The sequence below is a fragment of the Dromaius novaehollandiae genome, chromosome 19 (genome assembly GCF_036370855.1).
Source record: "Dromaius novaehollandiae isolate bDroNov1 chromosome 19, bDroNov1.hap1, whole genome shotgun sequence".
NCBI classification, from domain to species: domain Eukaryota; kingdom Metazoa; phylum Chordata; class Aves; order Casuariiformes; family Dromaiidae; genus Dromaius; species Dromaius novaehollandiae.
In genome coordinates, this window is record NC_088116.1 from 5,079,796 (window position 1) to 5,106,948 (window position 27,153).

The following is a 27,153-nucleotide window of genomic DNA, read 5'->3' on the forward strand; positions in this document are numbered from 1 at the left end:
CAATGCTACTGTTTAAATAAGAGGGGCCTTAATTTATCGCAGATGTGACCCTTCCTTCTAAAAAGATCTTGCTGATGCAGTGTAATGACATGAAGTAGAGGTAGGCTTAATGAAGAACATATCCAACTTAAATCATGAATTACCTCCTTTTATCCCTTGCCATTTTGTACCCCAAAATGAGCACAAATGTTGCTTCTCAAACATTTCTTGCCAGTCTTCTCAGTGCTCAGAAGAGTTTAGACCTGATTTAGAAGAAGACATTCATCCTTAATCTATGGACAGAATTAACACTTACACACTTATTAAAATTCAGTTAAATATTAACTTGTAAAGAAGAGAAAATTGCACATAACTCAGCCAGGATTCTTTAAGTTTTTAGTCACAAAAACTATAAAGCATGTAGTAAGCACGTATTGGAGGGGAGGCTATATAATGAACTGAATGACTGGGATGCAAATAATTGTGGAGATACAGACTGCAACACTGAAATGAGAGGGTATTGAAATTACTGTGTATTGCATATACAGGCAGAATGAGATAGTTAATATGTGGCTTGTTAAAAGAGGGAGCAGGACTTGGCATGGACCTGTAAGCAAACAGTTTTCATTTAATGCTTCAGTAGGTACAGAAGGATTCGAGACAATACAGTCTTCATCCCAAATCCCATTTCAGTTTCTACAAATCTTCGGTTTCCTGCACTGCAGTCAAAAATACGTTTTTTGTTTTTTCTTTTGAACAAATCTGACTGAAGAAGATGCAGGAGGGAAAGATGATCAAAGATGTCCAGCAAAGCATTTATATCTCCTGTTCCTGGTCTCTCCTTCAATAAAACTGAGATTACGGATCATGAAACACAATCAAAATTTGTAAAATCTAGTGTACATTAGGAAAAAAAGGTGAGCGTGTGACAAACAAAAACATATACCCCCTATTTGCTCCATCAAGTTGTCTTTTTTCCTTTTTGAAAATTTGGTGTTGCATCATCAAAACAACTAAGTTTCCTATAGAAAAAACTGTCTAAAGTGCTCAAAATTGGCTTCTGTGTCCCCACCAAGAACAACAGTAAAACTCCAAGAGCAAACCACTAAATCCCATCCCACTACTTTAACATACTATTTCCATATATTTTACATTGTTCTATTCATCCTAACGAAAACTTATTTAAATTGTTTTTTAACAATTTATCAGCATTACTTAGCTCCTAACAGAGTATCTCACTGTAGTCACGATTGTTACATGCGGGCAATTCTGGATTGCTGACATCCGTTCTTGGCGGCTTGGGTTCTCTTAAACAAAACTCCTACTTGGTGGTGGGGTTGTGAAGGATACCTTCTGCTAAATGTCCTCTCCACCAAGCAACTGTCCCTTTAAGGGACTTTTTTTTAATAGTTTGCTCTAATCTAAAGTACCACACCCACCAACTTCTAATTCAATTTTACACTGAAGCTGAAAAATTTTCTAATTTCACGTCGACTGACTGAGCTAAGGCCAAAGGGAATAAAACCATTTAGCTATCATGTGAACTCAAAGGAAGAAAGGTTTCTTTGGCAATATAATTATAGAGAACAGATCTTCTAAGAGGAAATGAACCACAGGGATTTATATGATTAGAATTTTTCCCCCTTTTCCTTTCCATCATAGCTAGGGCTCTCTCTCACTCACCCCTTCCAGTCTAACTGCACACAGTGAGGAAACTCTTAGCAGGCAGGAACTGGGACTCTTACAGAGACATGTTTCAATAGGAGACTGTTACTGGGTGGAAGAACTCTGGGTTTTGTCACCACATGTCAGATTTCTCAAGGGCAGTGACTAGTCTACCTAGTTGTCCTAGTAACATTGTGGTCGACCTGGGTGAGATTAATCCCAGATCAGTGTGACTTTATCATCATAAGCAGAAGGAAAGAATTGCAACATGTGACAGAGCTGATTAATATAGGTTCTTTCACTAAATGGACTTAACCAGACTTTCATGTCCAACATTCACAACCTTGGGCCTACGTAAGCATTCAAATGATTCTGGTTGTGGAGATATCTGTGACAACCAGGTAACGTACAGCCATATACTATGTACTATGCATCATGGATCTGTATGTCTTTATTACCTATGGACTCCATAGGATTCACAGGAAGCAGTCAGGTTATAAACACCTATTCACATTATGTCAAAACTCTGCACTGACAGCTCATTGGTTACAAGGTGCAATCTAAAGTGCATGTTTCACCTAATAAGCTTAAATACATTTAAACCTGCTTACCTTAAAGGATGCTTCTCTCTGTCTCTCTCTCTCTGTACATTAATGCAGCTGTGGAGATCATCTGAGACACTACAATAAATGGTCCCCAGATGTAATCGTAAGGGAGCTGGAGGAAGGGCATTTTCCGCAAGAACCCTGACAGTAGAATCCGCTTCCGCTTGACTTTTAAGTTTGACTTGTTCTCCTAGGGGAAGCAGTATGACAGAGTATTTTGCAAGGGATTTGAATTATATGTGTGGCTATCAGTCCTAAATGTCACCCTTTGTCTCTACAATAATTACACTGAGTGCTCACTGGAGACATTTTATAAATTGAAATGAATAGAATCAGTACAGTCTTGACTTGACTGCACTGTCACATTGCATGAATTAAATACTCTGATAGATACTCTGGTTAGTAGTCAACAGGGTTTTGGTAATCGCTATGCAAACTGCATTTTAAATATTACAGCCTCAGTTTAAAAATCTCATTTCTGTCTGACTTTTTTCTACTGTTGTTACAAGTAACTCCTAGGATTCCTCAAACAGAAAGTTGTATATGTACCTCTGCCATGCAGCACAAAGGAAGAAAAAGAAACATTTCAGAAAACAGAAGTGTACAACTGTAAAACCATAATACTGAGTAGTGATCTAGGGGGCAGGTGTTGCATACAAAATTACTCAACACATTTTTAAAAGCTGACTTCAAATCACCTGCATTTCTTTTACGCATTTCTCAGACCATCCCTCTTTGCATGCTGCATCATGAACTTCACTACAGTAAGGCAGACTCCTGGACTCTTACGTGGCTTTGCAGTTTATATATCCTTTAGAAGATCTCACAAAATGACTGCCAAACTTCTAAACATGGTCACTTCCTTTGTCGTCCAAAACAAAGGTTGTTTCAGTTCACTGCTAAGGCACTGAAGCATGTACAGATCTCAGCTGATTACAGAGAGCCTATAACGCCCTGAGGCAGGAGAGACTGTCAACACAACTGTCCCTGCGCTAAGGAAAATGTCCTGCTGGGCAATCTCTGAATCAAAATGGAAACATCTTCTGAAATGGATTAGGGGCAAGGACAAGGACTGTAAATAGGCCAGGCAGCCAAGAAAGTTTATAAGGTATGATTAAAGGAGTTTCTATTGAGCTGTTAGTGGAGTACCTTGACCTCAGTGCTGTTTTGCAAGTGTAAGTATTCCCTTTTTTGCTTTCTCGTCACCTGTTGCTGGCAGAACTGTATGTGAATGACCATCTTCTGGGTCTTGCTTTAGACACACACCTCCACCCAGGCTATATAAATAGCCCACAATGGAGTGAGGTGCAAAGATCTGCACGTTAATGGCATAACTAGCTCCAGCAACAAAAGCAGTCTCGCTGCATCAGCACAGTGCAGCTCTCGCACTCATCCATCCAGCCGACAGGCTGGGCTAATTCATCCTGATGCAGAGCTGTGCTAACGCAGCAGTGCTGCTCCGGGGACCCTCACGAGTTATCCCTGCGAGGCAACGGACTGGCCGGACTCCCATGCACGTACCCGTCCTTCGCATCTCCAGGAGGATAATCCTTTCTGCATTTCCCACTGTCTCTGCTGAATGGAAGAGTCAAAGAGAAAGCTTTAATAATAACGTGCCACTCCGACAAATCTTTCATGGAAAGATCGCCATATCTTCTGTAAACATAGGAGCCAACAGCCACTTTGTCCCTCCAGAGTTGTAGCAGACATTACATGCGTCATTGTATGGGAACGATGTGACACGGAGGGACAGGAAACCCTGGCACCACTGCAGTCAGTGGCAAAAATTCTGTCGCTTAATGGAGCTCCGCTTAGTGACTTGTCACACATGGCACACTGCAGCAGAAGGAAACCGTGGCAAGCCTGTCCCCCAGCCTGCGTCTGCAACCCTTGAACAAGACCATCTCTTGAATTTAAATCCTGAGGATTAAACATTCCCAAATAAATTACTGTTAATGTAGATCATTTTAAGGCGAAACTAATCTGGGCTACGTTGTTTAAACATTAAGTTCTGCAGGTTTACTTCTCTAATCTCTCTCTTTTTTCTTTTTAATTAATTTTCTGGTCATCTGTGGCTTAGAAAATGATAGATTCAGTATATATCTACTCCCACATCTGGGCTTTCTTTAAACAAAGTCAAAAAAAAGATGAATCTTCTCCTACATAATACTTTATTGCTTCCTATGTCCATGATTTGGTATTTTAATCGTAACTAGAGGCTCATACACTCACATCTCAGCAAGTACACTACACTGTATAAGCCAAAAAACAATTTAAGTTGAAAGCTTGCCCAGGCATCTAATATCTTATCACAAAAGCCTAAAACTTTCTTTTGCTCTGAGTCACTGATAAAAAGATTTGCCTCATGGAACATTTGAAGAAGAAAACAAAAAAGGAAAAGGAAAACAGCCACCATAAAATCAGAATCTCTAAACCCTGGTGAACAGACTGGCAGGGAGCACCGCAGTTCCTACGCCTCGTCTCTCTCCGGCTCCTCAAATGGCCAGGGATCGTCTCTGACACTGTAAAAGTGACTTCCTTACAGGCAAACTCAACCACCACCGCGGTGGGTGCCCAACATAGCAGCGATCCTTGGTGATGATGTACTACTTTTCACTTACAAAGAAATTCACAAATGCTGGGATCGATCCAGCAGTACACGAAGAGCCAAAATTCCTACCTACCTCTGCGTTCAGTGCAGGACAGGCTGATTTAAACCCACACATTTTAAAGAAGTCTTACATTTTAAAGAAGTCTTTTAGTGATTTTTCTAAAGCAACTGGATGGCTGAGCATAGAACTTAATTTTTCCAGTTTATTGCATTAGTAAGCAGGGAGTGATGTATTTCTTCCCCACTAAATGAATTTTTTTTCATGGTTTGTGCAATTTTGAGTCGAGATGGAAGCTTGAACTCAAAGTCATTAAAACAGCATTTTATAATTGTTTTTTAACTGGCTAAAACTATATTAAATTCGCAAGAAATATATGGAAAAGCTTACCAAAACAGAATACTAAAAGCTAACAGATCTAGTAAATAAATTTAATATTAACTGTAGCTAAGGTGTTAAAGTAGTTGTTTTGGATCACATGAGCTCTTCAGACATCTAAACAATTGGCAAATCTCAGTCTTTCACACCTGTTTTTATTCACCGACCACAAGAGGAAAAGGAACTTTCCTCCTTCCTCAGTTTTGAATGAGCTTCTCAGTTCTGAATTACCTAGTTTCTGAATTAGGTAAGATAAATCCACTAAAATGGAGTAGTTCACTCTTGAAAAAAGACTGGTGCTTAGTCAGAGACCTCCATCAGTTCAGTGGTTTTACTTCCTCTGAAACATTGGCAGGAAAAAATACTCTTCCTGCCTCTTACTTTTAGTTCACCTGAATTATTTTATTAGACTACTCGAAGCTTAGTTCTTAGTATAGATGGTCAGAAATGCACATTAAAACACAATGTTTTATTTAAAAACTTTTAATTTAAAATAATAAAATACTAACAATTGCAATCAATTTTTATCCACCCTGCTCCAGCAGCTTTTGTTTTTACGGTGGAGAATCAGTTTTGTCAGCTAATTAATTTTAATGATTGTTTGCAATTATCATCATTTTCATAGGTTTTTAAGCCAGCAGGGACCGGTATGGTCATTATTCTCATATGATGTGCTGTATAACAATTCAACAGACCTCAATCAGCAAATCTCTTCCTCACGTAGATCCTCGTGGACCACTATCAAGTCACCTCGTGGATAAATGAAATAGCTCAAGCATCTTAAACACCCCATTATTAGACCTGTTTTCCATATCTTTAATCATTCTGGTGACTGCTTTCTGAATATTTTCCAAATATCAACATCCTTTTTGAAATGTAGACATTAGACCTGGATACTAAACTGAACAATATGTAAAGAGGCAATAACATCTCCTTATTCCTACCTGCTATTCTCTTGCTCACTACTAACCTTTAACAAATGAATGAATGACCTTGCATTTGACTGTAAATGGCTATGTACATTTGTTGATACAGCGACTTTCCCATAATAGTTTTTGCTATTTATAATCCACTGGTTTGCTAATAGGTTCCCACTTGCTGTATTTAAAAAATGGGAAATAGGTGAAGAATAGGGAACAGGTGAAGAGATCTGTTCAAGAATGACACAGTGGAGCATTCACTGAGCTAGGCTTGGCTTAAAATAAAGGAATCTTGGCTCTCATTTCCATGTTCAGGTTACCGAATACACTGCCTCCACCCATAGTCACCTCAACCCTTTCATCTGTTTAAGTGTTTGCTGGCACAGATGAAGAAGAGGAAACAACCCAAAGACGTAGCACCAGCAGATTGGTCTGGGACCTACCACAACCATGATATTCATTTTACTGGTACGATACAGAACTGACACCCTTGCATTTGCCCCCAGGTTCTGCGAAGGCACAAAAAGAGCCATTGGTCATTACCTTTCCATTACTGAACTGAAGCATGTGAACTCACTCATATGGATTCAGTATTTGCCCTTGAACTGGTGTGGGCTGCATTTGGCACTCTGCTCTTAGATCAATATATAACCCAGGCGTAATCTTATCTGGCAGGAACAGGGATATTGGGGGGAGGGGGGAGGAACACAGCCTGTAGAGGTGAGGAGAGCAGCTCTTCTAAATGTTAATGGGTTAAGAATAGAAAGGTCAAATGCCTGCATTATCAGAAGGCCCCATGTGCAAACAGGCACCAACCCGCAGCAATCAGAGCACAAGCTGGGAATACATGTTAAGAGTTCGTTACTGTAGCTGTAAACAGCAAAAGCAGACTGGCAGAACTGGGAAGCCTCCCAAGACATTTCTAGCTAATACAGGTCAGTGGGAAAGTCCAATTGCCAAGACCGGCTGGGAATCATTCAGGTATTAGAGCTACTGTGGAGCCAGAGATCACTTGTGAGCTGTGAGAAGGCCCCAGCAAGGGTACTATGGAAAGATAGTGTGAGTGTCAACAGAATGAGCCACTGTAGGAGGGGGTATCAAACGTGTTATATATCAATGTCCTACCCTGGCAGAACAGTGCTCCAGAACGCTCTTGCAGGAGCAGATCCATTCTCCTGGAATAAGGATGTATGAGGATGGAGATAAAAAATCCTTCCCTACCTCCTTGTTGATACAGAGAACACTAAATATAGCAGAAGCTGTATGTAGACTCTGTACAGAGGGGCTGCAAAGCTTCGGCTCTACTTACAGTACCTCTGAGCATAATATATAAAGGACTGAGATGGAATAGGAGATGCAATAGCTCAGGAAAAAAAATTATCTCCCTTAAATACTAATACATTTTTAGACCTATTGCCATTAATCTTCTTATTTGCATCCAAGAAAAGAGGCCAAAAGTTGTATCACATTGGATAGTAACCTTGTAAATACATGCAATCAATTTGAAGCAATGACAGAGTAAACCAACACGCACTTGTGTGGAAAGTTACTCTGTTCTGAATTACATTGCATGGGACCTATGTCTACGCTTTACCAGTGCTTTCAATCTGGCACCTTTTGCCTGCAATAAACTGTCATTAAAATCAACCAACCGATTCTATTCTCAGACAAGATCCCCAGTTGGGCAGCTATGTTTGAGAGAAGATTGCTGTTCCTTATCTCCTGGTGCAGGGACTGCCCCAGGAAATGGCTACCTGAGTTTGGGAAACAGAACAAGATAGTTCCCTCCTTACTGGAGAACAGAGAGCACCAATCCTGTCAGCCTGTTCCCAGCTGTAAATGGCTATCAAAGGATAGGGTTAATTACCAGTTAAACACTAAGAAGGAGTGGTAACTACAAATAAAGCAAGACTAAATATATTTTATCCCACAGAAAGGGATAAACAGGGTTTGTGCTCATAGCTCAGAGATCATATTCTAACCATTAAATAGCTACTTTCCTTGGTAAAGATAGAGATACATTTAAAAACCAAAAAGAAATATACCCATATGAAATCATTGTTCCCTGAAAGATGATTTTAGTTTAGTGCCCTCATGTTTGTTCCACAAAGTGACTACTCTGCAGTCAACTGAACTGGCCTCTAACCCCAGCCATAGGAGGGAACATCATAACCTACTTAAATGTGCAGGCTGCATCCCTGCAAGCACAGCTCCCAAATGGGCACAAATGGCTTATTTCGTACACCAGCATTATTCGGCATCTGTTTATCCAGCAGTCTGCTGCAAGCATCTGTTCATTCACTGACATACATGCAGTATTCTTCTGCATTACCAACCTCATTTTCAGTCTAGAAACTTTAGAGTTAATTCATTTGAAATGGCACAAATATACAACAAGACGTTTTTCACAGATGCATGGCATTACTGAGTGCTATTGACAGTTGTTCCACCCCAGAAGCTAACATATTTTCAGTGATGGTTCCAGTCTGCTAATGATTTGTGACCCTTTATGGACTCCTTTGGGGGAGAAAAAGCCTCTGTAAAAACACAGGATTTCACCCTTGTTATTCACAGCAAGAATGACCAGCCTTCCTGACTTTATGAGTCACATCCCAAAATCTTCATATGACTGACAGCCTCAAGAGATATAATATATATTCTGGAGAGTCACTCCAGGAGAGGAGACTTCAGGATTGGTTCACAGGTGGGAAATAGTATGTGTTGTGTTTTGCTGTGGGATGCAACAAGAAGGGGCAGTTGCCTGGATGCCAGGCAACCCAGCAATGTCAGCCCTAACAGCTCCTGTTGGCTTGCATCCTCCCACAATCAGGAACACAATTATTCAGCTGCCTCGTACCAGCAGAGTCCCCTGCCAACTACAGGACAACACTTGCACAGAAGTCCCACTGAAAGTGCTCAATTCAGACTGAGCCACTCCTGTAGCTCAGGAGCCAGACATCATCTTCACTTCTCCTTCCCCTTCCTCTGTGATTTACAGTGACATAATTCAGGTAACTCCTGTCCATAATCCACCCTCCTCATCAGTAGAAACATCTGTGCAAAAGCAGACAAGAAAAGGAATTCTGCAAGACTGCTATTGCACTGTGCAGAGGAAGATTTACCAATAACGTTCACGGTGCTGCATGGGAAGTCCACCCTCAGAAGGATGGAGACCATACTGTACTGGCTGAGCAGGAGGGGACTTGAAATAGATTAGCCAGGAAATCTTTTCCATCTCTTACTTCTTTCCAAAGCTAAGTATAGGGAGTAAGAAATACAGCCCAAGCCTTCCAGCAACATAGTGACATTTTATGAGTCACTACTTTAAATCTGAATGAGAGAATTCTTCATCCCTGGATGAAGCAATGGAGATTCTCCTACAGATCCTTCTGTTTTGATTATGTAGAAGGCACTTTACAAAACGCTGCCTCAGCTCAAGTGTTTTATAGTGTGTGTGTGTGTGTGTGTGTGTGTGTGTGTCTGCTACAAGTCCTCCCTAACCCTGTAAGTCTGACATGCGCTGTTGCCTTCTTGGCTCTCAGTCACGGATGCCAACAGTGTAAGAGAACAGTGGTATCACAGAAGTTCAGCTTTCTTCATCCCTGTTTAACATGCAAAGGATGATCATACGAGCACATTTATTGCAGCTGAAACTGTTTAAAGATTCAAAGGCATTGAACAACTAAAAGGTACAGCCTAGCAGGACATCCAAAGTACGCTCAGGAGGGACTGTATGCAGTTTTCTGACCTGTATTCAATAACACTATTATTTCTATGCTGTCGTCCTTTTGAAACATTTGATATTCTGCTCTTTGGTTTAAACCCAAGAATAGCATTTGAATTTTACCATAATGAACTTCCTCAACAGACTTTGCATTTTCATTATTCTGTCCATGTAAGCCACAAGGATATGTTCCTCCCTAAATGTCCAATCTGCAGGGAATGGTTGTGAAACTCCATTATTTCCAGGAATTGCTGGCAACCTACTGCTGTCTGTTCTTCTCAGTATTGCCTGTATTTTTCTTGTTCAGCTTTAAAAGTCAAACTTGGTTTGCAAAAATGTCTGGGTCTCGATGCCAGAACTGAACAAAGACTAGAACAGGACAGAATTAGATGTTTTTATTATGCTGAAAAGCCATTAAATCACATTAAAGTCTGTAAAACAACAAGAGTATAAAATTGGAAATAGATGCTCAGCCTTAAATCCTAGCATTCAGAAATTTTCCTAGACATTACAAATAGCTCTTCCAAGCTCCATCACCCTTACCTGATCCCTATGATCAAAATAAAGTGGATTTTTTGAAGTTATAAACATTTGGATTTTTATTAATCAGTAAGGTTAAAATAATCTGTAAAGAAAAGCACAGGAATGATTCCAAATTTACTTTGGCAGGACCAAGATAAGAATCTGACCACGTCCAAACAAAAACCAAACAATGCTATAGGTTGTAAGAACAACCATTAGTAGACACAGTGTGAAAAGAATGAAAATCTCTGTGATTTTGAAGTCATTTCACTGAGTCTTTTCAGTCACAGCAGCTGAAAAGATTCCAGACCTATTGTTCTTCCTCTCCAAAAATCTTGGCCTTCACTGCGGGCTCCTGTGTCACTCCCGACAGACAGCTCTAAAAACCTAGCTAACAAACTCACCACTGCCTGAGCTCGTATGGCTAAACACTCTCTTGCATTCGATTTGGGAAAGCCATCATGTATGGAGCGATGTCAGAGGCCTGCGTTCTGGGAAGAGGAAATCAACCATACGCAATGTCAACCGAGTTCATTCCTAAATGCAAACCACATTGGGCTGTCGAGCACGATAATAAAAACCTGCTGACCTAGTTTCCTGCAGAACAAAATCCTGTCTTCCCTCGTCCCATTTCAAACCTAAATCAGATCTCCTTCTTTGAAGAAAGAAATTAACCCTTTGGCCAGGAGGAAAACCCTAATAATGATCCTTAGCACTTATACAGCATTTCACACTATTAAAACAGTATGTAAATAACTAGTCCATCCCCACAGCACTGCAAAAAGGCAGGATTATTAGAGGGAGAAAGTGAGACACACAGCTAAGGTCAGAGAGCTTATCAGAGCTCAGCACAGAACTTAACATTTCTCTTTCTTCAAAAGGATTTTGAAGTGTGAAGCCTCTTTGCTTTGTTAATCACTGCTTGGTAACAGCTCTACCTCCTATCTATGCAAATATAAAACCTTCATTCATGATGTGGCAAAAGAATAACTGCACAGCTCTGCTTTTTGAAATACTGTTCTATCAAACTACTCGAGAAAGGACTATTGTTCTTCCTAAATTTTGCAATGCCCACTTGCAAGTCCCTTTCTGGTAGATGAGAGCTGATGGTATTTGCTCCAACTGTTTGGTGAAAGCATTCACTTTTAATGGATTAACTTCCCCAGTGATGCAATGTTTCATTCAAAGGGATGCCTGCAGGAACTTGAGAATGGACACAGGCTGCAAAAATAACAGGGCATGTCACAACAAACTCAGCCAAAAAGTACAGGGAATTCAGTACAGGAATTCTCTTGCTGTGGGATGCTTCAGAAGAAGGTCCTGGATCATGCTGCTGCAAAGAACAAGGTAAACACCCCACTGCAGAGTCAGTCAGAAGCCTTTGGGGAACCTTAGAGTCTCGACTGCTGAGAACACCTTTGCTGGTTCATACTGTGATGCTGTCAACTGGATGAGCTCTTAATCATCTCTTGAATAGTTTTTTACTATGGGAAATAGTGGCGCTAACAATCATTACGCTTAACTGCTATAGAGCTTTACAAATCATCTTTTACAATGAGGCGGCCAAAGTGCAACCTGCAAATGAAATTACTTATGGAGCTCTGTACTGCAGCCAGAACTCCCATCATCAGTATAGCTCACCCTGCAGTGAATACAGTTTTGTCATGCATCGCTCCCTTATGACCTGAGATAGCTTTGCCCACATCCAGACAGCACGTGATGCCCCAGGACCTGAAACCCCTCCATCACCACACATCCCACTGTCATCTCTCTCTCATGCAAGGCGCAGCACCCCAGTTCCTAACAAGCTACCAGTGGAAACCTCTGTAAGGCAAAGTTTGGGAGCCTTTGCTTTACAAACCAAGCAAATAGCCTAGTTTACTAGCATATCACTGGAGAAAAGATTAAGACAGGAGAGTACAAAACTAATAGGCAAGCTAGCAGTAACATTTCCCCCGTGAAGAAGTACTGTACCTCTCCCTTTGTCAGTCTGACAGGGAAGCTGTTAAGAGTACAGGCTTGCAGAGCAAAGAAAGCACTTACAATACCGCAGCTAGCACTGTCTCTTTCAGTAGTTTGAAAGCGAAGAACAAAGAACCTGGAGCAGACAGCCCTGCAAAGGATGTCGCAATTATGTCTATTCTGGGGATACTGCATTACCACAGGTAAACTCCAAAAAGGCTTCCCCTCTAACTTTGCATGGAGGAAGACAAAAGTCTGAGTTCTCACAGACTCATTACTAAAATGGATCAGGGTCAGAAACACAATGACGGAAAAAGAACATCTTCTTATTCATCCTATCCGGTCCCTGAAGGGTTATGAGTTGTATATGCTTATTTTATTGACACAAAAAAAATTAACTTCTATTGTCTTGCAGAGGAAGAGCAGGCTGAATTCAATTCTGACTCACACATCATCTGCAATTCTAGCCAAGTCCCAGCCACACAACTTTTATTACTGGGAGGATGTCAGAGGCAAAAGACACAGCTGGATATTCAGATCCCAGACCGAGTTTTGCTGTGCTGGCAGTTAGACAAACCAGCTTTTGATTTGTATGTAAACAGAGCCAATTTGAACTGGAAGGTCATTAACAGAAAACATATTTTACACAGCATCCATTGTACAGTTGCTTTTCCAACTTTCCCCGTATGAACATTTCTTAAAACAAGACTTTTGTCTTCTCTTGTTGACTGTTACAATGCCAGTTTCTGGTCCTACTGAAGTCAGTGGCCAAGCTCCTACTGATTTTGATGGGACCAGAAGGTGGCTCTGAGAAAAGAAAGAAACAAATCCAAGTTTCTCCAGTGCCAGGTATAGTTCCAGCTATATGGGAGAATTGGGCTGATGTAGACTCTACACATAGCTTGTATAAAAACAGTTTGTAAGTCTACATCAAGAAAGGCATCCTCACCGAAATTCCACTGAGTGTTTACATTTCCGAGAACAGGATCTGCAGCCCAAACGTGGCTGGTCCTACTGCTGCATGAGAAATAAAAAATTCAAATTAGCATGAGAGTGACTAATCTCATTTTATTACCCAGGAGTGAAGTCCATAAAACAAATCTATTTTATTTATCCTGACACTGTCTCTTTAAAGAAAAGAACTGGAAAGGTTCCCACTGAATGCCTTGCAATTATTTTCAGGGGGAGGGGAAATTCTCAGGAATTTACTGCAGCCCCTTGTCCCAAATCCCAAAGCCCCAATATTGATGACGCCCTTCTGCAGCTCATCAACTCAACTCTTTGAGCCAGCTAGACAGGGGGATGCTTTCCACCCGTCCCGCAGGCACTGTGCGCACTGCTTCCTCACTGCTCTTACTAACTGCCAGCGTAGGAGATGCTTTCCAACTTCAGTGGGAATTTTGAAAATGAACTGATTAGGATTATATAACTGGCATTCAGCGAGACACCGTATCATTGCATTTGAAGTGGCCAAAGTGCCTTCGACACTATGCCTTGTAATTGGAAACATTCTGTCCTTAACTAGCCTAATAAAGTCCTTGCTCCCAAGGCTCATATATGGATTACTCCATAAATTTTCCAGTGACTGTCTCAACTAGCAAAGTTAAATGAAGAGAACAGGAATAAGTCTACAACTATTTTTAATGTCATGAGGCCCTTGGACACGCTGAAACTTCTTGTCTCCCAGAGACTTGAGGCAACTCACGGGAAGTCCCTGCAATTACCTCCCGCTAAAGTGTGAACACAGATACACACTAGCTGCAGGGACCATATACACTAAGAATCCTGACCGCTGAGAGAGAAGGGAATTGAGGTAACTCTGCCCTTCACTAGACTGAATCCCAACGGGAAGTTTGACCAAGAGAGGCCACAAATACCCTTCCTCCCTTTTTCAGCACAGTAACTACCTGACGTGCAGGAAATTCACTCCAACATAGATGCAACTGGATAATGTTTCCAAACAAGGTCATAGTCTCAGATTTCACAGCTGTTTTAACTGAGACACTCAGCATTTTGTAATGTAGCTACAATTAAAGTAAGATTATGAGAACATGCAAAGAAGCCACACAGTTCTTGAGAACAAGGAGTTAACGCCCAAACCATTACTGTGAGAAGTGCTGTAAGACTGTTCACAATTGGAACAGGTATACATTTTCCTGAGCAAGCTGGGTGGAATGCAGAGATGCAAAAGCTTAATCTGAATCCATACTAGAAATTTTTCTGTTTATTCCTCTTCTTTGATTAACTTACTGTAACTTTGATATAAGTGCTTTGCTCCTTTAGGAAAAGAGTTGACCATTTTCTCTTCTCTGCTAAAACAGCCCAGTTTGTCTATAATTAACACCAAGGTGTTTGCAGCTGCAGGTTAAAATGAGTGACTAGCTGAGATGTGACAGGGCATTTCAGCATGGACTGTCCAAGTAGCATCCACTTGTTCTTGATCAAATCCTGCTGTGACTTCACTGACATAGAGTTTGACAGGTCTCTGTTGACATCTGAGGGAGAATCCTTGAATGTTTTGAAAAAGACCATTGCTTATGGCTCTACCGAGGTAATCTGGGGGATGAGTCCCTTTAGCACTGAAAGGATGGTTTTCCCTTTCACCGAAGCCCCTTCCCTCTTTGTGCAGAGGAAGGAAATTAATTATGCTAGGAAGTTGAGAAAGGACCTGGTTTCACAGAAGCTCCAGGAAAGCAAAACGGCAGATTTCCTTTTTGAGGAAAATATCTAATTAATGACAAAATAGATAACCTAACTTACTGCAATACAAGCCTCTGCACCAGAAAGCAGCTTTCCTGGAGGGCACACAGACATCTCAATCCTCTGAGGCATTTCTTCCTAAATTATTGCATAGAGCAACTTCTGCAAAAGCAGAAGTCAGTCTCCGATATAGGCCTTTCTGAAAAGTGTTCTGGTGTCCTGAAACATCGGTAAGAGCTGTCATGTGGTAGGTGTTTTGGAAAAAATAGCCATTTATGTAGAAACATAAATAAAAATATGAAGCCTAATATTATATCACCTCCTCAGAAAGAAAATGATTTAAATTTCAAGAGTGATATTACACAGAAATGAAATTTGGCTACAGTGGTTACATAAAAATTGAGATCGCCACCAGAGGAACAAAGGCTGTTACAATGGTGAAACAGGTTTGTACTCAGGATGATTAGGGATAAGTTTCCCTGATTCGAAAGAAGTAGGTTGACTTCCCTGTAATACACACTTAATGTGTGACCAAATTCCACCTAAAACCTTCTAGCCCCAGAGATGTCAATCTTCATTAAAGAAAATTCTGCAAAAATTAGAGAACTTTACAGCAGTACTGGGATAAGTAAAATCCAGAGGAATTCTGTCATTCACTGCTGAAATATGCAGCTCTGCTGGAATAAAGCATGGCAGCAATTTTAATAAACAGAGTTCAGCTCTTTAGAATCAGCAGGAAAATAAAATATCAAACTATAATACTATGAGGAATTTAGAAAGACAGAATGTAACTAATTACTACGACTTAAATTTGACTCAGACGCTGGAAAATGAAACCTACTCATAGAGCATTAAATCTTAAAAAGTTCACCCTATGATGAAAAACTTAAATTATGATGAATATCATTAACACAATCTCAGTGCTCTATTTTGAAGCCACATCAGACAAAAGCAAAAATGCATTACTTTAATGGTGAAAAATCAGGCCGCTAAGAATAGCAAAAGCTGACCCGGACTGCCAAACGGCTGATTTCACTTGTTAGGGGGGATAGCTCTAGCTCCCCTGATACTATACAGCCAGACGCAGAACACCTCCAGCTTCCGCCATTGTTACTGCTACTTTCCATTCATTCTTCTGACCAAGCTAAGATTCATTAAAAAAAAAAAAAAAAGGCATTCAGCAAGATGACACAGGTTTGCAAAGAAGTGAGGCAGAAACTCGTATGAGATCACTGATAGTCTGGCCACCAGACTTCACTGGGGCCAGGATTTTATCTCTGCACTTCTGCTGCCCTCAGTTCTCAGGCAGACTTTCTTAATTGCAGTACATACTTTTATTACAGAGCTTGCATCTTCAGTGTTCATGCACTCAGCACCCTGCATTCAAATCAATAAGGCCATCTATAGACCACCTAAGTAAATTTAAACCAAACTGGATCAACTGGACATGTTCCTTAACTGTCTGTATGTTTTCGATTTCTAATCAAAAGGTTCATGTTTCCAGTTACATATTTCATTCTTTAAAGGGTCTGCATGTTTTTATATCTTTCTGATCATCACATCAGACACACACAGTATTTATTCAAGGATATATTTTTCCCATGACCTTACAGACTCACTTCCTTCCACCAGCTCCCCATGTCAGAGAAGTTCGTTAAAAGTCAAACATGAGGAAGTGCAGTAAAGTGTATTTACCTTGTAGGGAAAAAATCCAAGCCCAACTACAAAGAACCATTATATGAAAACAGTGAATTTGAGCCTCTCTGCAGCCTCATAAAAAACCTGGAGATAGCCTATGATTCTGCCTGGGCAGATGTCTTCTCTCCCGGGCATTGTCTAATCAGAGCCCTTTTGGACTTAAGTGAAATGATAATAATATAAAAGCGTATGGAGTGGAATTTCCATGGAAACTCGGAAACAGATGTAACATTGTTTGCAGTAAGCCTTTGTACTGTGAGTGGAAAATTTTTTAGTTTACACAAATCCCAGCTATTATTTTTTTTGCAGTACAAACTTAGGCCAAACATTGCCTGTCACATTAAAGATGCAAACAGTCAGTTTTACTTTCTGTCCAGTACAGTCATGAACAAAGTTTCAGAAGCTGCAGTAAAATGTAGCCTGATGTTTATCTTTTCATGAATTCAAAACAGATACTAGGAAAAAAAGGTATAATTTGGGCTTCCTTTTTGCTAATTGTTGTCAGAAAGTGAAAACAGCTTAGAAAATGTCCCCTGTTTACATGTAACATCACAGACTGGTAGATAGCCAGAGCATTGGCAGATGTGCCCAACATTAATGGGAGCTTAACTAATTATTAATATTAGAACAATTAGATGCTAATGTTTTCCATATACCATGAGATAGCTTGCTTGCTCAGGAGCATGAATTCACAGATTAATTAGTTGCAGATATGTATCAAAACCATTGTATTTCATGAACTTTAGCAGCTCATGAAAAGCTAATAATGCTATAAATTATTCCTGACTGGCTAGGGCTGTAGCTTTCTATACTGCTAGTCAGAGTGCTGTTGCCACTGAACTGCACATCTACCATATAGATGATACTTGTGCTGACTGTCTTTATGATCTTTGGGAAACCATTAGCTTCACTGAAATAACAGAGATTATATAATAGTCCAATAGCTAACATATACTTAAAGCTTTCAAATAACCAATTCTTAATTTCTTCTTTTATTATACTAAGGGCAGACACAGATCATGAATTTATTGTCCACTGTTGCAGCCATAAGACTTGACAACAATGTGCCATAAGCACAGCATTTACATGATGATACACATTATTAATGAGGTGACTTTTACATGAGTTTCAGTCCTCATCCTCTTGCCACTCCTCCCTCAACCAGCAATAGCAATAAATGTGACAGTACAAAAATTAACTACTGGAAAATGATATAAGTCCTAGTTCTGAGCTGGGCTGCTCCATGTGCGAAGCACAGTGTAGGAATGATAGTAAAAGTGATCTGCAAACCTTTTCTCCCTTGAAGACAGCTGTTCAGCTGTACTGCTGGAGCTATGATAATTGCATGCAGCTCAGGACATACCTCTGCAAAGCTGGTGCCTGACCTCTATTACTCACCGCAAGTACGGAGAGCCCAGGCCTCAAATGTGATATAGTCCTGAGCGGGCTGTCTGTACACCAATCTGCGGGCCTACGATAACTGGGTGCTGTGTGGTCACCCACACCCCTGTCCAGTCCTAGACACGCCCTCTACAGCAAAGAATTTTTCTGCAAGAGATTCACGTGGATCTCCAATTTTTAAGGCTGGAATGTGGTTACAGTTTGGAACTATATTTGTGCAGAAGATACGAGCCTTTTTTTAACTGAGGGAACAAACACAGTGACTGCATTAAATATCTGCTGAAGAATCAGTGCAAAGCAGTTGTCTGAGACTGAACTAATCCTGCTGTAGCAACCCTGGCTATACTTCATGCATTGTTTAAGGCAAGGGGCTGATTAATGAGACTTTGGTCTTCAGCACAGATTTTATCATAGACTGACCGAAGTTTTCTTTCTGCAAGTTCATATGTAACTCAAAATGCCACGCTTGACTTTAGACTTGCTTGGCCAAGTGAGACTACAGGGCAGGTCAGTCACCTTGCCTTTCAGACATATTTCCCCTTTTACATCTTGAAAATTCTACTCACTAAATTGTAGATTATGCAAAGAAAGAGGAAGCAGCATGACTCAGCTCCACACTACAATGGCTGGAGCAGGTCCAGCCCTAGCAGTCCTTTGGGCTTTCCTTACCAAAATACAAATCTGCAGCTTGGATAATGTAAAGCATCCAGTGTTTGCATAAGAAATGTTGGATGGGCAGTGTGCCAGTTACAGTCTTTAAGCCATGTGCTAGTTCTTTACATTGATGGAAGATTATCTTCTGAAGAGTTAGGAACAAAAAAAGCCAAAGGGCTCTGATCTTAAACAGTACCCAAAGAAGACAAAATGCTGAAGAGGAACAGCTTTCTAAGCTGTATTCCCTAGACAAATTTAATGGAAATCTAGAGGTAGAAAACAGGTATTAATTTAGCAAGTCTCATATGATGCCACACTGGCAAATATTTCTAATCTGTAAATTACAGAAGTGGGAATGGAGGCATAGCAAAGCTACTGGCCTTAAGGAATCCAAGAACTTTGAGTAAGATTCAGGAATCGTGAGTTGCAGTGCTTTGTACAAACTACTGGAAAATACTGCTATTTTAGAAATTCAGTCATCCAAAAATTATCTCTTAGACCATTATCTCTTATACCATTTTGCTAACGTTTGATCCACAGATGTTTTTCACAAAGAGCATCCACACGACAAGTTAGTGCAGAGTAAATAAGGCACTGTAAATACACACCTAACTTTTCTGCATAAACAAGCTCTGAGCAAATGTCAGTGAGAACTTCACTTTGACTCCTTGAATGCACGATGAGGTGAATCTACTTGATGGCTATCTCACAGCAATCTAAGACCTCAGAAATAAAGACCTCAAAATCTAAACCTGTTTCCTAGAATAACACTGTATAATCTAGTCCATGACCAAAAGCTCTGGACTATGGGAAAGAGATCTGTCTTTTCAGGCACTACATCCACTGGGAGAAATCAGGTATCGGCCTCATCATCAATGTGTGTAATACTAGTAATAAAAGTAGTAAAGAGGCATCATCCAAACTCTTTCTCTGAAATGGCCCTCACCTTCCTACTAAAAGAGCCAAAGTATTACTTGCAAAAAGCAGTCCTCTGGACTGTGTACGCTGGGGGATTATTGAGCAGTATCAGGAAACTTGCATCACATACTAACCAACCTCACATTGCGTTAGAGGATGAAAGGCCAGGAGGCTTCTGCAGTTTGTGCTCCCCGTGTAAATTTCAAATGATGGCTGGTTCATTTAGCAGAGTCTACACTGTGCAAATCGTATCCGTCCTCACCCATTCTGGGTATTGTCATATAATATGATATGAGGTTATCCAAAACCAGTTCATGAGAAATGAAGGCAAACATCTCTCTTAATTCTAAAGGAAAAAACAACTCCTCTGTAGTTTTCCTAAGTGAGCCAAAAACTTGGAGAGAGACCTAAAGCTAAAAAAAGCAAAGAACCCAAGAAGATTCATATTCTGGACTGTGGTTTCTGTTGCTTTAGCTCAAGGGAAAATATTTTCATGGGAAAAGGCCCTGCCTGGAGCCAGATTTTTTCAACTTTGACTTTTCTAGTTGGTGTGGCTTCAAATCAACTGTTGCTATTAAAGGTATAACTTTTTAAACAAAAACATTCTTTACAAATTTTGACAGTTGTTTACCATGGAAATAACCTCTTGTGCTGTGTTTCCTAGCAGTCAGCATCTAGTTCAGCTACTATCAGCCTCAGCTTTGATGGACAGGGATCAGGCAGTACAAGAGGCCTTTACAATGTTAGTTTCTGGGTTTCCTTGATTCAAAGTGTTAAATCACCTCCTCAGAACAGAGTTGCTAAATTAATCACAAAACACAGAAGTGTCAGTTTTATCACCTACCTTCATATCTACACACAACTAGAGAAAACAACATCACACCTCAAAAAAACAGAAAACTTGCATGCCTTCAGTTGAAAGAACCTTACTGTCATCTCATTATGCACTGTTTTTAATACTACAGTTCATTTTTGTCTATAGCCAAAACTAACCCAGATTATAAAAGTAATGGAATCCCACAATAGCCCTGTAAAGACTAGCATACATCATGATGAATACAGGTCCACGACTTTAAGCATTTAAATGAAATATATTTTTAAGTGAACCAAATTAATGTCATATTTCATATGACAAATGACTTCTGCTAATGCCTACACCTGATTCTAAACTATTCATATAATTTACACTGCAGTTAATATTTATAGTACATATTAGCAATTGGAGTTTTAAAATAAGTCACTGAGCCAGGAGTGTTAGAGTCAAGGGTAATACTACACCATGTTTTGCCAGCAGTAGCCTTCTCTACAAGGAGAGAGAGGATATTTTTTGTTTCAGATTATTCCATTAAATCCAGTCAATGACTAGCTCACAGCTGAAAAACCTGTTGGGAATTAACAACCCACGCAAACACATAAACAAACAAACCCCAAGCAATCCTACTTTTAAATCTCCCCAAAATACATTCTCAGCAATTTCTGTTGTCAGGATGGCTTCTTTGACTGAGCGGACAGGATGTCCTTTTTGGAGTCCTCTGTTGGAGTGCTGGTTATGATAAATATGCAGGGCACAATATTTTTTTTTATAGACAGCACCATAGCTGACATGTTTATATTGTTATCTTATTGTGGAACACAGACTTAAGCTAGCTGTAACTACCTTATAATCAAGTGAAAGAATAAGTGTATTGTAATGACATAGCCAATCCCCTGGAATAGTTTTATTTTCAGCACAAACCAGCCACAGGCAATTCAGAGAAGACTTATCTATAACTGCTTTGGATAACGCAGCACCAAGAGTATTAAAATCTGATCATGCTGCCCAGACACACTGTGCCAGACCCCAGGAAGTATGGCTATCATTATTCTAAATGATGTTATCAGCAGAGTTTAACTTAAGGACTCTGATCACCATTACACACTTGAATTGTCTTCTGAATTAATTTGATTTCCTTATGCTAAGAGTTAACAGAAAATACTTCATATGGGGTTTTTTTTTGAGATTCCTCAAGACTTTTCAGAATAATACTGTAAAATTTCACTGAGGATTCAAGTGAAGTTTTCCTCCCATTTACAAACTGCAGTGAGATTATGCTATAAATGAAAACTGGTTACCTGTGATCAACAACTGTTACACTGGAAGCAGGAATCCCCAGAAGTAAACAACTCTGTTCCAATTCTTTCTTACGAATCTCTCCTTGATTGTAATAATTTCCTGGAAATAACAAAAACAGTAACACTCTCTAGTTTAGTTTAGTTTAGCATGCAATGAACTTCTCTTTTCTTTTTCAAAGCATCAAGCATGAGCATCACACACACAAAAAAAAGGGCTTCATTTGAGGGATGGGTACACTGCAGGGAACAAACTTTATAGCTTTTATCTGAGCACACTCAGCTTGGTCCAGGGTAAAGTGCTGAGGCAAAGTTCTGCCTCACTAAGTTCTAACTATAGCCCCCATGTTTGCGTACTGAGCTTGGCTTGCAACAGTTCATGAGCTTATTTGGCAAGGACATCAGAAATTGCCATGTCTAATCAGAACAGTGGTCCGAACAGTCTGGTATCCTCCTTCTGAGAGTGGCCAATGTTAAATGCTTCTGCCGAAGAAAAAGGAAATCTTCCAGTCAAAAACTCTGAAATAACCTGCTTGTGGGGAAACTGTTTCCGACCACCTCTTTGATTAGTGAATATCTTATTCTTTAAAACATCAGTATTTCTTCTAAGCTTTTTATCCAGCCTTTTTGTTTTATTTTGGTATATGCCTAATCCCCTTCTGAATATTGTTAAATTCTTAGTAAGACTTAGTATCCTTTTTGATGAATTCCGTAAACTAATTATTCTTGGGGGGGAGCAGTCTTCTAACATGCATATAAGTGGACTAATTGATTACACATTATCTAAATGGAAGTCATCAATACAGTACAATGGTAAAACACATGAGCAAGATCTTTCCATAAATACAGGAGAAACTGCCTTTCCAGTGAGGTGACAAAAGGGTGTTACTACTGGCAAATTTCCAGGTAGACTCTGTGAAAGAGGCCAGTGTGATCTTAGTCCACTTTTAGAAGACAGATATTCACAACAAATTGATAATAATTAAGCTCCTCAGGAAGGACAAAGAGTCACTCCTCCTTCACTACTAGACATGGTACCATGAACTCCTTCCTGTTCTGTAACACTGTGGCTCCACAGAGCCAAGCCAAAAGGTAAGTCCAAAGTTCTTGGAACAGAACAGTTTAGATAATATATAGAAAACCTGCTTCACTAACAGGTATTCTTCAACTAACTAAAGTTTCTAGTGTATTCTGGGCCACTTCTAATGAGCAACAATTGTCATATAACACTGGGACACTGCAATAGAGTACAAAAAAAAAAAAGAGTCAAGGAAATGAGGAATTCCATCATAATAATCTCTGTTTTGACACAAAGATTTCTAAGATGTCTGAATCATTCACAGAGGAAATTCAGACAGGAGCTAATGTAGCAACATTGAAAAGAACTTATAGAACTCCCCCCAGAAAAGACAGGACACCTAATTTAGATACGGCATTTGGAAAAATTTACAACAGAACAGAATGCTGAGACCAACAACTAGCAGAGAAACAGAATTCATTATGTTAAAGCACTAGCTCCTTCGTCATTTAATTATTTCCTTCTCATCTTGCCCTCACATTCCCTTCTTTTTCTTGGCATCAGCTATGCAAAGTCCATACCAGAGCTGCACTAGCCCATTGAAAATTGTTGCCCCACACAGGGCAGTACTTGCAACCAATTTTAACTTTGAAGCAATAAAATGAAAAAAATACATCTGAGTATTAATGTATGATTCAAGTCTGTACTCAGCTGTCTTGAATTACACTAAAACTTTTTATTGTTGTGGGTATGAGTCATCTGAGTCTAGCATTTCTCTACAGCAGTGTTGCAATTTGTGCCATCACTAGCAAGCTTTGTATGATTTTCAAAGAGGGAAACAGTAACTAGAAAAAATCTTTCTTGTAGCAGACTGTGAGTGAATGGCTTTAGGTGACTCTGACAATGATTATCTGTGGTCTTACTAAGGAACCCATCAGGCTGGTAGGCTGCAGCCTGGATGACAGGTTCCAATGTCAGCAAAATTAATTCAAGTGTGCAGCCTCCCCAGATGGTACATGAGTTGTGCACGGTTTAATTTAAACCATTTTTTTGCATGGGTGTTAATGATACTAGAGTTTTAAGACAAAACATCTTCTGCTGCAATGCAGTGTAGTAGCTAAATGCAGGTGATGTTTTATCTAAATGATCTCACTGTTCTCAAAATACATAATTTCTGCTGAAGTCAAGGGGACAAATACATGTTCCACAGCTTGAGAAATGTATCAGGACATCAAGAATATATAAATGTTAACAAGAAAAAATGGGCGGCTACTGAGAGCAAAAACAGCTGAATAGCTGATGTGGCTGGACCTCATCCATGGAGCACTCACAATACAGTCAGCTACAAAAGAGAGCAAATCACATTTGTATTGAGTTATTAGTTCAATCGATTATTCAGTGTGGAAAACACTGGTCTTTCTTCCACAGTGCTGTAATTCTGATTCATTTCTAAGGCATTTTGATTGATATCTCAAAACTACAAGTACAATGGTTTCTAAGTAATGATTTTGCCTCAGTTTTACAATTTACAGAGTCTTTGATCAACTCACTTGTTATCATCAATCATACAAAACACGAGAGGATAAAGCATCTGAATCACCCAAGACTAATAAGAGGCACAGAAAAATCTATTAACGCAGTGAATGGGTTCTCCTATAAGGGCAGCTAGTTCCCTTAAGATGATGTGCAAGAGTAAACAGAAGGCAGTTTCAAACACTCTAGTTCATATGTCATGTCACTGTATCAGGACTACAGTAAAAAAGAAAAGAAAAAAGAAAATCTCGTAAAAAGAAAGTAAACAGAAACACAGCACTTCTTTGGAAAGTCCTCTAATAGCGTAAGTGTGTTAATCCCCAAAGCTGAAATGGCAGAGTTGCACTTCAGTAATCTCTTCATAGCTGTGAAAAGGCCAAATGGGATCCACAGACCTTTGTCCCTCAGCAAAGACAACTGAAAGCTCTGCAGTAAATCTTGAATGGGAGGTAGACAATGATCAGTAAAGCCATTACACCATTAGACTTCTACAATAGCTTAATTCCTGTCTTCTCACCTAGATTGCTGTGACAGAAAGCTTTGAGAACAAAGAACAGAAAAGTTGGCAGTGAACTAGCTGGGCCTTTCAAAAATGCAGAAGGCCCTCTTGCGAAATACAAGTAGCTGTCAATGCAAGATGTTAATCTTTGTAGTCTAAGACACTCCTCTAAACAAACATAAAAAAATATCTCTAGCCTTGACTGTAGGCTCATGAATTCTGCTATAACACTATAGTCTGAAAGGTCAACTAAGATGTGGCTGTCTCTTACGCACAAACAAAATGAGCAACATGATAATAAAATGATAAAGAGTAGGGTTGCATCAGGCACAATAGTACAACTTTGAACTTAGGAGAACAATTGATTAAGTATCAGATCTGCAGAACAAAATCTGGAGCTTTAGTGGATCACGAGAGGAACATGAGCCAACAGCGTCACATACTGTGAAAAATCCTTGTACCGGGGAACAGTAGTATAGCCTGTAAGAACCCTTCCATTCTCTTCAGCCCTAGAAAGGCTTCAGCAGGAGTACTGCTTCCAGTTTTCTGTTACTGCACTTCAGAAAAGACGAGAACCAAAGGAGAGAGTACAGAGGAGAGCAGTGAGAATGATCAGAGGTTTAGAAAACATGATCTATGAGGAAAGATTGCAAGAAATGGGGTTGTTTAGTCTGGAGGAGATAAGACAGGAGAAACGGATAACGATCTTAAAAATATGTAACAGGCTGCTACAAAGGCATACTCTGATTTTCATGCTCATAGCAGATAAGGCATAAAGAAACAAGCCTAAAGAAAAAGTCTTTTGAAAAAAACCTGATGCAGCACTGAAATAGACCATGCAAGCTGAGGAGCCTCCCCTGAAAAACAGAGCAGACAAATGTCTTCTGCAAACGAAGACACAACTGATGCTGCCTTCAGGCTGACTGATGGACAACGTGACCGTGAGTTCCCTTCAGGCCTATTTTTCTATGATTAGATTGTTATGCAACCGATATTTTTAGATGTGTTACAATGTATCATTATGGCATTAAAACTGGATCATCCAAAGGAAGTCCTCTCCAGGACCACAGAATAAGAAGGGGATGCGGAAAGACCATGATAAGCAGTACTTTTATACAACTTCCTGACATTCCAGCACAGCTTGAAGGTATCTCAGTGCTGCAATACGAGATTTGACTGAGAAACCACTGTGCAAGCTCCGGATACGCAGGGAGATTTGGCCACTGATCAGATTCCGGAACTGTGCAGAAAGTGATATTCTGACAGAACACGCACATGTGACGCAGTTCTAAAGGGTGCGCAGGACTTCAGGGCGATGTCACCACGCAATGACCCAAAATCGTGCTGTCAAACCACAAATGTTTTGCACAGGAGCTTTTTGGGTGCTGAATTACTTCACGGTGGTGCCATCCTGTTTCCGCAGCAGAGGCCTACAGCGCTGTGAGGCTCAGCGTGGCAATGACAGCACGCGTGACATCACATGCAGCCTCAGCGCCATCACGCAGCAGGGCGGGACCACACCGCGTTACAGTGATGGCCCAGCGATGACGTCATGGCGGGAGGCCACACGCGGAAAGACATCATGGCGTCCACCCCGTGACGTCACGGACAGGCAGCCCGGCCTGCGGGGCGGCCGCGGGGGCCCCGCGGGGGCCGGTGCCCCGCCGCCCGCCGCCCCCCCTCACCTGCGGAGCAGCACAGCACCGCGGCGCGGGCGCCGGCCCTGCCCAAGCTCAGCACCGTGGGCGCGAAGAACATCGCTTCGTCATCGGGGTGCGCCGTCACCAGCAAGGCGCGGACGTCATCAGCCCGCGCCGCCCATCCCGCCGCGAAGGCGCGAGGCCCCTCGGCTGCGTAACGGCGCCGCAGGCGGCGCGCGCCGCCGAGCAGCGCCAGCAGCAGCAGCCCCAGCGCCGCCAGCCCCCAGACCAGCGGCCCCGCTGCCATGGCGACCGGCGCCGCGCCGCGCCGCTCCGGCAGGAAACGGGAGGGGCCGCAGGAAGGTTCCGGGCACGGAAGGGCCCCCCGCCCCGCCCCGGGGAGGAGCCGCTCGCCCCCAGCCGCTGCCGCGGAAAGGTGCCGCAGCCCCCGCCAGCGCCTGCCCGGGAGGAGGTGCGCGCCGAGAGGCCTCGCGCTGCTCCCCGCCTGCCCCCCCGCCTTGGCACTGGGCCCCGCGGGCGGGTTTTGCACTGGGACGGCAGGGGGAAGTCGGTGGGGACTGTGGTCATTGCTCGGCCTCGGGCTCACCGGTTGTCCCTG

General features: G+C 41.1%; 1 protein-coding gene across 1 annotated transcript in view; it reads right to left on the reverse strand.

Moving 5' to 3' along the window:
• Positions 1 to 26,898, reverse strand: part of PIGL (phosphatidylinositol glycan anchor biosynthesis class L) — a 61,248-nt gene extending 34,350 nt beyond the window's left edge. Inside the window, exons 1-2 of the mRNA XM_026101418.2 lie at positions 26,580 to 26,898; positions 21,848 to 21,947 (exon numbers count right to left, since the gene is read on the reverse strand). Of these exons, the coding sequence (XP_025957203.1) occupies positions 21,848 to 21,947; positions 26,580 to 26,841 (362 nt within the window). The 5' untranslated portion in view covers positions 26,842 to 26,898. The remainder of the gene's footprint in view (positions 1 to 21,847; positions 21,948 to 26,579) is intronic.
• Positions 26,899 to 27,153: the final 255 nt, after the last annotated feature.